Source organism: Elephas maximus, chromosome 1 (genome assembly GCF_024166365.1).
Source record: "Elephas maximus indicus isolate mEleMax1 chromosome 1, mEleMax1 primary haplotype, whole genome shotgun sequence".
NCBI classification, from domain to species: domain Eukaryota; kingdom Metazoa; phylum Chordata; class Mammalia; order Proboscidea; family Elephantidae; genus Elephas; species Elephas maximus.
The window spans coordinates 17,311,279-17,323,541 of NC_064819.1; the positions used below are offsets into that span (position 1 = coordinate 17,311,279).

Consider the following 12,263-nt stretch of genomic DNA (forward strand, 5'->3'; position numbering starts at 1 on the left):
TGTTTGCACCAGCTTTTGTACACACGGGATTATGCTGTGACACCTGTCAAGGTTACGAGGACTACGGGGTCTCGAGAGCTAGGTGAGAAACACTGGACTTCAGCCAGTTAACAAGCCAGGAACAATTTTTAGTACTCATTTTCTTCTTCCTCATATGACCCGGACAGTCCTCCTCACTGAGCTTGTCTGTGTTGATCTTTCCCTACAGAGATCATCATAGAATGACCAGTCAATGTGGCAGATGGAGGTCGTGGACAGTTTAGAAAGGGATGGTCAAATGAAGAATTCAGCCCTATAGCTAAGCTGTAAAAGTAGCTCAGACAGCAAAAGTAGGATACGATGGTATGAAGCTTAGTGTCTCTTTAGCATTTCCAGTTTCCGGAAGGAACGTTCAGAAAACCATCTCTTGTAGGTACTTTGTTTGCAGTTAGGATTTACTGCTGGAAATGTCGACTTCAGTAATTGCTTTGTGATCTAAACAAGTTGGCTTTCTATAGGAGGGGTTAACTGAAAGAAAAAAGTAGTTTTCTCCTTAACAAAACTCAAGACTTTCTATTACGGTTAGTTATTACTGTTAATATTATCAGCCACTACAATTTGAAGTAATGATATGAAATTAGATCACGATTTAATGAAATAAAAGTGATTACTGTATTTTTACGCTAATGATGCTTGCCCTGTATCTTTGTTTGCCAACTGCTCCGTTCCCCTCCCCCAGGTTTTTTCCTATGCTGATTTTTTTTGCAGCAACATGTAGAAAAAAATTGGTGTAGCAGCACTTATGAAAATACCTTGCGGGGGGGAGGGTGGTGTGATTGGGAAACAAACATAGAAGGCACACTTTATTTGCGTAAAAATGCAGTAGGTACCTTTTTCTCTACTCCTGTTGTGATTTATTCTAACATTGTTCTTACCCTACTTGAGAAGAAGTAATTATCCAGCTGGCCTTTAACTGGTTTCTAACGTGTTTACAGTCAAAATCCTTTGCTGGTACATTCTTGATTGTCAACCACGTCTCTGTCAGAGCATCTCAGTGTCTCTGTCAGAGCATCATCAGTCTGCTTTATGCATAAGGCATACCTTTATTTAGTTTTCCTAGGATCCTTTCGTCTCCTATTTTGGGAGCTTCCAAATTTTTATACACACAACAGGTTTCGTACCAAGAATATAAAAGGTTTTCCAATTAAAAAACGGCTTTTTCTTGTGACCCACCATCGCAACCCTTTATTAGTGGTGGTGGCGCAAGTTGGTAAGCAATCAGAACAAGACTCTCTCAAAAGTAATGACTTAAATTTTAGATTTGTCTATACACAGATTCCCAATAATTATGAAAGTACAATTTACAATTCATCTTTCTCCACTCTAGATTGCTTTGTTGTTTTCTGCTCTTCTTCATCTGCTTCTGGTCTTTAATCACACTAAATTCGTTACTGGTACCAAATTATTTCTAAAATGTATCATTATAGTTCCCTTTTTTTTTTAACCATCTTCTTGATCATATCCATAGTTTCTTTTTGATCATCTTAAGTGATTTATGCTATTGAAGAGTCGTTTGGGATAATGTGGGAAGGTCATCGGAATCCATAAAACCTTTGGAAAAATTAAAGCGCTTAAGCATCATATTATGGACATAGTCTATGACAGATACTCTGCATTCATATGGCTTAATGTAGTCACTTTTCTTAGATCCTAATTCATCAAGTAGACTATACGGAGCAGAAGCGTTTCTGAAGAAAGTAGGTTTGAAAGTTACTTCCTCCTAGCAATAAAGTGGATATAAACCTTATGATCATAACTTTTCCTTGAAAATTATTCATAGAAAGCTTTGTATGCATTAACATCTATTTCTTTTTTTAAAAAAAACAGTTTTACTGAAGTATAATTTACATGAGGCCCTGTGGTGCGGTGGTTAAGAGCTACGGCTGCTAACCGGAAGGTCTACCAGCTGTTCCTTGAAAACTATGGGGCATTTCTGCTCTGTCCTATAGGGTCGCTCTGGGTTGGAATCAACTCGATGGCAACGGGTTTGGTTTTGGTTTATAATTTACATATTATAAAATTTACCCATTTCAAGTGTATGATTTGATGATATTTGGAAATTTACCAAGTTGTGCAGTATTACCCTAATCCAATTTAAGAACATTTCCTCACCCCAGCAAGATCCCGTATGCCCATTTGCAGTTAATTCCATCCCCACCCCAAGCTCCAGGCAGCTGTTAATCTACTTTCTGTCCTTAATAGATTTGTCTTTTCTAGACATTGCATTTAAGTGGAATCCTACAGTATGTAATCTTTTGTGTCTTGTTGCCTTCCTTCATCTGTTTCTTCTGATTGTATCTGCCAAGTTGGTTTGATATCATTCATAAATTCCCAATTCTAGACAGTTTTCTGAACTTCTTTGGTTTTAGGGATTTGGTGCCGTTGGGTTTTTTCCCCCTTCATCCTCTTTTATTACAGCTTCCTTAATTCTTCTCTATCTTCTTTTGTAGGTTCTTCTAGAGTTTCAACCTTCTGCACTATGCACATGTCTGGTCAGGGTCTGATCAGGAGCCAGAAACCACACAGTAATTGAATAGGGAAAGTTTAATATAAAAAAGTATTAACTCTAATGGGAGACTGGAGTAACAGGAGATTGGTTTGTAGGGAGTAAAGAGAACTCTAAGGAATACAGGAGTAGAGGGAGCAGTCACTACTTGAGGACTGAGAAAGAATACCCAAGGAAGGAATAAATATAGAAGAGGGCCACACCTCTAAGGCCGAGATCCAGACTGGATGGTGGAGAAGTTCTGTGAAGCTGCAGAACTGCCTGAGGGAGTGCCAGGGGATGCTGTACACTGGAAAGTGCCTTGCCAAAAGCACTCGCTGGAAAACCCATTCTATAGGGTGCCGGGGGAAGCTGTCTACAGGGAGGTGCTGTGCCTCAGAACTCAAGGGTTTAGCAGATGGCATTCACGGGGAGGTGCCAGGCCTATAGCATTCTCTGAAGCTTTCTGAGGAGGTGCCAAGGGATGCTGTTTACAGGAGGTACCACTAGTGGCACTCTGTTAAAAAGCCACCAAAAGGCTTTCCCCGGGGAAAGCCACACGTACTTCAGGAGTCTGCCTAGAGGAGCACACGGGAACCAGGAGGAGAAATCCCTTCCTCCTCTGTTGTCCCTCCAGTGCCCTCTACTGACAAAGCTCAACACAGTGCCAGCTGGCAGAGGAGACATACTTACGGGTCCATTATCTCAGAGCAGGCAGAAAAGGGCAGGTTTGGAACAGAGAGGCCATATGTTGATAACTGGCACAGCATATAAAGAGGAAAATTCATGAACTGTATTTTCTGACAAGATTTTTAATTGTATCCCATTTAAGATAATCAGCTGTTTCTCCCCACCCCACCCCCCTTTTTTAAAAAAAATTTTTATTGTGCTTTAAGTGAAAGGTTACAAATCAAGTCAGTCTCTCATACAAAAATTTATATACACCTTGCCAAATACTCCTAATTGCTTTCCCCCTAATGAGACAGCTCGCTCCTTCCCTCCACTTTCTCTTTTCGTGTCCATTCCACCAGCTTCTGACCCCCTCTACCCTCTCAACTCCCCTCCAGATAGGAGATGCCAACGTAGTCTCAAGTATCTGCTTGATCCAAGAAGCTCATTCTTCACCAGCATCTTTTTCTATCCCATTGTCCAGTCCAATCCCTGTCTGAAGAGTTGGCTTTGGGAATGGTTCCTGTCTTGGGCTAACAGAAGGTCTGGTGGCCATGACCACCAGGGTCCTTCTAGTCTCAGTCAGACCATTAAGTCTGGTCTTTTTAGGAGAGTTTGAGGTCTGCATCCGACTGCTCTCCTGCTCTCCTGCTCCCTCGGGTTCTCTGCTGTGTTCCCTGTCAGGGTAGTCATAGGTTGTGGCCGGGTACCATCTAGTTCTTCTGGTCTCAGGCTGATATAGTCTCTGGCTTATGTGGCCCTTTCTGTCTCCTGGGCTCGTAATTACCTTGTGTCCTTGGTGTTCTTCATTCTCCTTTGCTCCAGGTCCCACCCCTTTTTTAAGTCAATTTTTCCCCCTTTTAAGCGAGAATGATTGTGGTTCTCCATATTAAAGCGTTTCTTCTTGTGTCAGCATTTACAGAAAATTCATTGGAGTTGGATTCCTAAATGTACTGGGTATCACCTTATCTGCTAGAAGGAAAGGAGAATGGAAACCAGTATCAGACTGGCCAGTAAATACTGGAAGTTGACTATCTTCTTGTGCCTCACTTATTTGGTTTAAAATTTTTCAGGTTTTGCTGGGGTACCAAGGTTTTAACCAGTTCTTCCCAGATCATCCCAGTACCAGTGTCTGACATGCAGCGGCTTCTTCTCCTTGTAACATGTCCTTGTTTTTGTTTGTTTGTTTATTTTTATAAACTTTTTTTTTCAGTTTATCCTATCTAAGGCATCAGAAGCATTTGAAATGAGTTCCCTTAGGGAAAAATGTATTTGTTTTTGTACACAGAATTGACAAAAGAAATTTTATTACTATGGTCACTCCCAATTGGAAGGCAAGTGTCTCAGACTTCTTTCTAAAGTGCCCTCATTTGGGGAACGTTAGCTCTGATGGCTCAGTGGTCAAAGCAATAGACTGCTAACCTAAAGATTGGCTGTTTGAAACCACAAGCAGCTCCATGGGAAAAGGATGTTACAGCCTGCTTCCATAGAGATTTGTAGCCTTGGAAACCCTGTGGGGTCACTACGAGTTGAAATTAACTCAACGGCCGTGTGTTTCATTTATTTTTTTTTTAATCAATTCAGTTGAATAGCTTCCTTCTCTCTCTTTGCTTCTTCATTTTCTGTCTTATTCCCTGTTCTTTTATCAAGATCCTTAACTAGTGTTTCATCCCATAAACTTAATCATCTGCTTGAACTGACTAGAGAGTTTGCAGGGCACAGCAGAGGACTGGTAGCCAGAGGGCCTTCAGGGCACTTGGCCAGTGTCAGGTGTCACATCCCTTTTGATATTGGGTGCTGTTTCTACCCTCCCACACCTGAGTTGAGATCCTCACACCCAAAGTTCTGTGGTCCTCACACTACTGGAGACATTCACGATTACCTAGGCGGTCCCTACCAGTACGTCATTACTCCTCTAGTGAACAAAAGGAAGGAAACATGACTACTTTTTCCAAAAGGAAGAGAATGATTTTATTTTCCTCAAAGAAAAAAGACTCCCTCTCTTTGAGGATGAAGAACTGCTAAATATTTTTTATGAAGACAGTGGTTTCTTTAGCAAACATGACTTACCAGCCACCTCTCTAGTGTGCAGCGTTTTCCCTAATAGCCCTGCCTGAAAGTAACTAAGCAAGTTAGCTGTTTATGCAAGGATATCTGTCTAAGATTTTCTCTCATCTTCCCTTCCCTGTCACTCCCAAATAGGTTCACCTTTGCTTTTAGCCCATTAATCATTCATTCATTTAGGAAATATTTTCTGAGAGCCTGTTATGTACACAAGACTCTGAGGGTTACAAAGACAAGACCTATGCACAATCCACAGCAACGTAAGTGTTACTTAAAAAAATGTTGTAGACCAAATCATCTATGAAGGCCTGGTCTGCTAAAGCCTAGATTTTTTTCTTCCCTCCACTAGTACAAGTTGGAATGACTAGACAACTAGTAATGCATTAATGAAGGAGCCCTGGTGGCGCAATGGTTAAACACTCGACTGATAACCAAAAGGTCGGTGGTTCCAACCCACCAGAAAGGATCTGACTCTCTGCTCCCATAAAGATTATAGCCTAGGAAACCCCACAGGGCAGTTCTGCTCTGTCATATGGGGTCATTCTGAGTCGGAACTGACTTGACCATACCCAACAACAACAATGAGTTAGTGGCACAAACTCAGACAGAAGGTATGACGTATGTGAACTTATTTGTTGTGAGATAAAATAGCCTTGTTAATTACCAGTTAAAAAATTTGTCTGTCTTTAGTTTTTCTGTGCTTAAAGAGCACACAAAAACTGACAGATCTCATTTGTTATCTTACCTGCATATGTAATTTTGAAGATACTAATTTATCAACAGTATTGTTTGAGCGATGCTGCTATGCAAAGCCCCCTGTTCAGTGTTTTAGGGCCAAACAGAAGAATTAGATGCAATTGCATTTCCTCACAAGAACTTTATAACTAGCTTTATATACAAGTATATATATGTATACACACAGAGACACTTACACACACACACACAGAGGAAACATGTGGAGAACAATGGAGCTACTCGTGGCCAAGTGCAGAATGATGTCACGTAAGCCTAGTGCTCTGTCGAGGGGCAGAAACATAGTCGATGGCTTCCCTGTGTAGGCTTAATGAGGAAAAGAAGGTCTTTTCACTGGGCATCGAAGGAAGTGAGGGATGGGCCTTATCAAGACAGTCCTGTTGTCGTGTGCACTCTTTGCCCTTTTTGAACATGAATTGCCATATTTCTTATTCTTTTTTCGCTCTCCATCCATCAGAAGTATTTGGATAGATGAGGTCTCCAGAGGTTCAGCCATATCGTTATTAGAAATCCTCTTCAAAATCTTTCATCAGAAATAGGCTTTGGAAAGTGCCATAGTTTCCTGTAATCATACCTGAGAGTTACATAGGAAGGACCATGTTAGCTGTTTCAGTGAAAACTTGTTGGTTACCAGGCCTCTCCAGGGAGTTGCCTGGCCATAAGAAGTTCTTTTCCTCCCTGTGCCACCAGACAGGAAGGAAATCTTTCCATGAAACTTCTTTAAGGATACAGACGACTTCTAATAGTCAGGGATAATGGCAACAGTGGTAAGATGTTAGAAGCAAAGTTCCAACTCCACGTACATTTAATGAGTAACCTCTATGATTCAAGTTCTGTATTAGGTTTCTGATATAAAAGAGAGCTAGACCAAGTTCTAGCCTCTGGGACCTCATCATTTAAGACAGTTTGAGAGTTAGAGAATGAGAGAGATATCTGAGTCATTTATTTTGTATTTCCACTTGTTAGGGAACGTGTCCCTGTGTGTCTTAGGATGCTTTCTTTTCTTATTCACTGTTTTTCACCAAATCTGAGTTTGTGTTTCTACCTGAATTTGTAACTACCTTGACTTTCTCAATGCTATGCATAACGTCACTAACTCAGCCTGGTTGTGACTTGAGTAGAGCCAAATTATAAATTGTGTTTAGAGCTTCACTGAGTGGTCTCCACGTGGGCTCTGCTCCTTGTCCTGCGTAGAATGCAGCACCTATCTGCTGCTCTGAGTGCTTAGCTGCTGTACTTTGTAAGAGTTTCCATCATCCCTTACCTTCTCCTTTTCCATTTCCTGCTCCGCTTACCTCTGGTTTCCATTTAGATGCTGACATCAGAAGGAACACAGCCTCAAACAGCAAGCCCTGCATGTCCTCCCAGTCCTTGTGAGTACTTTTTATAAAACCTTGAGGTGTGCAACGAAACTTACATGGTTCTTGATACCTGGGTGGGAAAGGCCATGGATGAAGCCATCCACATTCAAGAGGAAACAAGGTTAAAGTCATGGGCCTGCCTGATAGTGATGAGCCCAGGGGAAGCGAGCAGGAGATCTGTGGTACAAACGGGGCTCAGGAAGCAAAGCTCCAGGTGTGTATTGTCCCTTCTCTGCTGTACTCTGATCAGGCCCCAGAAGAGAGGAGGAGCCACGATCATGACTTTGGACTATGAAGTCAGATTGGGCAGATTTCACAGTGTGGACCCAATTAGGGGAAATAGTAGCTCCTCTGGGGGGAACAGTAGCACTTTATAGTCCACAGAGCAATTGTACGCACTTTGTCTTATACACAGGGATAATAATCTCCATTTTGCAGTTAAAGAAACTGAAGTTTAGAGAAAGGAAGAGACGTAGAGTCCTTAACTAGCAGTCTCATGTAACGGTCAGGAAGCTAGCTCTTAGGATTATAAGATCAGTGTTTTTTTTTTTTCACTTTATCACCTGTCTCTGAAGACGATGAGAAAAGAAGCTGAGCAGCCTGGAGGTGCTGTGAGTGCTCTGTCAGTCCAGATGTTACCGCATATGGTATCAGATCCTGAAGGGCAGGCTCCCGTCTTCCTGTTTTCCCCCTGTGCTCAGCCCACCTCGATTCCCTCCTTGCCAGGTCCCACTCCTTCCTGCACTCCACGTCTGCTGAGGCAGTGGCCATGGGACTCCTGAAGCAGTTTGAGGGAATGCAGCTCCCAGCCGCCTCGGAGCTAGAGTGGCTGGTCCCAGAGCATGATGCCCCTCAAAAGGTAGGGGTTCTTCAGCTCTTCTTCCCCACCCATCGTCCAACACCAGGAGGCTGTGAGCCTTTCTGATCTTGTCCTTCTTTGTCCCCTGTCTGGCATGAGCCAATGTGTTTCCTTCTTTACTCATAGAAAACATTCATTACAAATCTGTTACATGAATGAACGCTTGCCTAGGTGTTCCCTGGCATTTGTCAGAACAGGACGTAAAGGCTCCTTTACTGTGCTTATTCTGCATGACTTGCTCACTAGGCCCAGAGGCAGGATTCCTGAGTTGCGAGTACCTTTGAGACACTATAAACGGAGAATTGTTCAGATTCTTCTTTGCAGTTGGGTCTTTAAGGCATGAAGCATTCTGGCATACCAGGGATCCCGGGGGTGGGGACAGCATTAGCAATGGGTGCCACCACCCTGGGATGGCCCTCACTTCTAGTACTCTAGCGCCTTATGATTTGTTTCAAGGGCCCAGGTTCCCTGAAGCCCTTACCTGTGATGTTTCTGAAATGTCTTTCATTAGCTATTCTTCTGTCCTGAGCAGAAGGGTCCAGCATCAGTCTTTCCCCAGACTGCCCATGTTAGATCAGCCTGTGCTTTTCTCCTGCAGCTCCTGCCCATCCCTGACTCACTGCCCATCTCTCCAGATGATGGGCAGCATGCTGACATCTACAAGCTGCGGATTCGTGTTCGTGGGAACCTAGAGTGGGCCCCGCCCCGGCCTCAGATAATTTTCAATGTCCATCCAGCTCCAGCGTGAGTAGCCAGTGGCCATCCTTTGGAGAATGTGTATATCTCCCTTGGATTGTCCGAACTGCCCCCTCATCCTCTTATGTCTCCCTCCAGCTGTACCTCCCACACAATTCTCTTCTTCCTGAAAGGCAGAGGGAGATTACCCACCTTGTCCTCAGATCTTACTCCCGCTCCTCCCGTGGCAGAGGGAGATTACCCACCTTGTCCTCAGATCCTACTCCCGCTCCTCCCGTGGCAGAGGGGGATTACCCAGCTTGTCCTCAGATCTTACTCCTGCTCCTCCCACTCCTACCTGGAGCTAACCAGAAATGAGGTCCTTTTTCACTGGCATTCCCTACCTCTTGCCTTCCTCCCAGTAGTTTTGTGAGCTTACTGTTTTGTTTTGTTTTTTTTCTTCTCTGTTAAAGATAGATGATCTTCTCTTCTCTTCTTTCTACTGTTTCTGATCCCTGACGTTTTTAAAAAGTACTTTTTTTTATTGTTGTCAAAATATAAAGAACACAACATTGGCTCATTCAACATTTTTCATGTGTACAATTCAGTAAAGCCAATTACATCAATCACATTGTGCAGCCATCACCAGTATCCATTGCTAAATTTTTCATCCCCACAAACAAAAACTCAATGCTACGTAAGCATGATTCTCCCCTTTTCCTGTCCCTCCCACCCCTGGCAACCACTATTAAACTCTGTTCTCTCTATCTTGCCTATTCTAAATATTCTCATCCCTTACGTTTGTGCAAAAAGTATGGTTCAGTATTGGGGAGGGTCCCTGTCCAGACCTAAATTCTAACTTTATATCCTCTGTTTGAATTGGTTTGCTTAGTAGATTCATTTTGTCCAACCCCCAAAAATAAGTGAATTCCTCTCTTTTCCCACTTTTAATAAGAACCTGATGTTTGCATTCTTACCTTCACAACTCAGAGGCCTCATGCCTCAGGTATCTGCCAGTCCCCTCTCCTTCCCCTTTCCTCAGAAGGAAAATTGCTGTGGCCAAACAGAACTACCGCTGCGCGGGATGCGGCATCCGGACTGACCCTGGTGAGTGTCTGCCCGGACTGCCTCCAAGGGCATTACCTTTCCCAGCACTTGGGAGAGAGGGGGTTGTTCAGAGAGGTAGTAATGAGGTAGCAGGGCAGAACTGGGGAAAGGGAGGGAGGGGCTTGGAGGGGAAGGGGTTGGCCTAGGTGAGAACAGTGGCAAGCAGAGGGATGTTATTGCTGGGAGCACATTACCGGAATTGTATACTGGTGTAAATTGAGTAGTGGTAGCCAGGCTCTTGGAGACTGGGTCCTTCCAACTCTAGCAGGGTTGTTTCCCAATGGGGTGGGACACAGGAAGTACAAGTCCTGCTGTGTGGGTTTCTGCCATTTGGGGGGAGCTCAAACAGAGGTGGGTGGAGCCCATTGGCCATCCCTCCCTGCTCTGCCTCACCAGCTTGTAAATAGGAAAGTGACCTCGGGCCTCTGGCTTCCCTGTTTTTCCAGATTATATCAAGCGGCTGCGATACTGTGAGTACCTGGGCAAGTACTTCTGTCAGTGTTGCCATGAGAATGCCCAGATGATCATCCCCAGCCGGGTTCTGCGAAAGTGGGACTTCAGCAAGTACTATGTCAGCAATTTCTCCAAGGACCTGCTCAGCAAGATCTGGAACGACCCTCTCTTCAATGTGCAGGACATCAACAGTGCCCTCTACAGGAAGGTTAAGCTGCTCAATCAAGTCAGGGTAAGACCCTGGACAAGGCCACATCATAGATTCTTGCCCTTCTCATCCCCATCCTCTGTTCATACTGGCTTCTCCAAGTTCATCACACTCCTCTTTGTCACAGTGTTAGAACTATAACCATCCTATCCTTCATGCTCTATGTCTTTTCTTAATATCCTCCCATTTCCCAGAGATCTACCTAATTAGAGTCTCAACCCTAGCAATGGCAACTCTGAAGCTATAGACAGTGAGTGCTTGATGGCAAAAGCAGGATTTCTCCCTTCACCAAATACACTTTTGACTAGAGAACAGAGTATCAGCTGGGGAATTAGATTTCTGGAGTTCTCTTCTCAGCTGCTCCCAGCCTTGTATGTGATTTGGGCAGAGTGACCAGCTACTAGCCTGTCCAGTCTGTCTAACAGAGGGGCCTTCCCTGACTAGAGGTCACTTTGGAGCAAGTTATTGAGTTAAAAGAGTAGAAGACAGTCCAGCTCTAGCTGTTATGTGCAAAGCTTCCAGACCCCCAAGGATTAAAGGCATTGGTCTTTCTTACAGTCCTCTTCTTGTTAGTTGCCTTTGAATCGATTCTGACTCATGGTGACCCTACATGTACAGAGTAGAACTGCTCCATAGGGTTTTCAAGGCTGTGACCTTCTGGAAGCAGATCACCAGCCTTACTTCCGAGGTACCTCTGGGTTGGTTTGAACCACCAGCCTTCTGGTTAGTAATCTAGCACTTAATCATTTGCACCATCCAGGGATTCCTCTTACAGTTCTAACAGTAGTTTCTTTTTTTTTTTTTTATTGTGCTTTAAGTGAAAGTTTACAAATCAAGTCAGTCTCTCATACAAAAATTTATGTACACCTTGCTATATACTCCTAATTGCTCTCTCCTAATGAGACATCCTGCTCCCTCTCTCTGCTCTCTCTTTTCGTGTCCATTCGTCCAGCTTCTGACCCCCTCTGCCCTCTCACCTCCCCTCCAGATAGGAGATGCCAACATAGTCTCATGTGTCGACTTGATCCAAGAAGCTCATTCTTCACCAGCATCTTTTTCTATCCTATTGTCCAGTCCAATCCCTGTCTGAAGAGTTGGCTTTGGGAATGGTTCCTGTCTTGGGCTAACAGAAGGTCTGGGGGCCATGACCACCAGGGTCCTTCTAATTTCAGTCAGACCATTAAGTCTGGTCTTTTTACAAGAATTTGGGGTCTGCATCCCACTGCCCTCCTGCTCCCTCAGGGGTTCTCTGTTGTATTCCCTGTCAGGGCAGTCAGCGGTGGTAGCTGGGCACCATCTAACAGAAATTTTTCCCCTCTTCTCTCCACTCCCCCTCTCTCCCTTGCTGCCGCCCTGCAATGCCTTTCTCTTCAGCTGCTGCGGGTCCAGCTGTATCACATGAAGAACATGTTCAAGACATGTCGACTGGCCAAAGAGTAAGTCTTATGTGGAGGCCAGAGGGCTCTGACGTGAGTTAATGTCCCTAAAAGGGACATGTCCCAGGAGTTGGCCTTTGGTATATGAAAAAGGAGAGAGTGGGGGGATCTTGAAGGAAACTCTAAAAAAAGTGAATGAGAAGACACAGCAGTA

At 44.0% G+C, this 12,263-nt stretch overlaps 1 protein-coding gene across 3 annotated transcripts in view; it reads left to right on the top strand.

Moving 5' to 3' along the window:
- RUBCN (rubicon autophagy regulator) overlaps window positions 1–12,263 on the top strand; it is a 62,082-nt gene that overhangs the window by 42,756 nt on the left and 7,063 nt on the right. For all 3 annotated transcript variants that reach the window (XM_049879219.1, XM_049879201.1, XM_049879210.1), the window contains 6 exons: window positions 7,323–7,383; window positions 8,098–8,230; window positions 8,829–8,974; window positions 9,948–10,012; window positions 10,459–10,697; window positions 12,048–12,109. In XM_049879219.1, coding sequence (XP_049735176.1) covers window positions 7,323–7,383; window positions 8,098–8,230; window positions 8,829–8,974; window positions 9,948–10,012; window positions 10,459–10,697; window positions 12,048–12,109 — 706 coding nt within the window. The remainder of the gene's footprint in view (window positions 1–7,322; window positions 7,384–8,097; window positions 8,231–8,828; window positions 8,975–9,947; window positions 10,013–10,458; window positions 10,698–12,047; window positions 12,110–12,263) is intronic.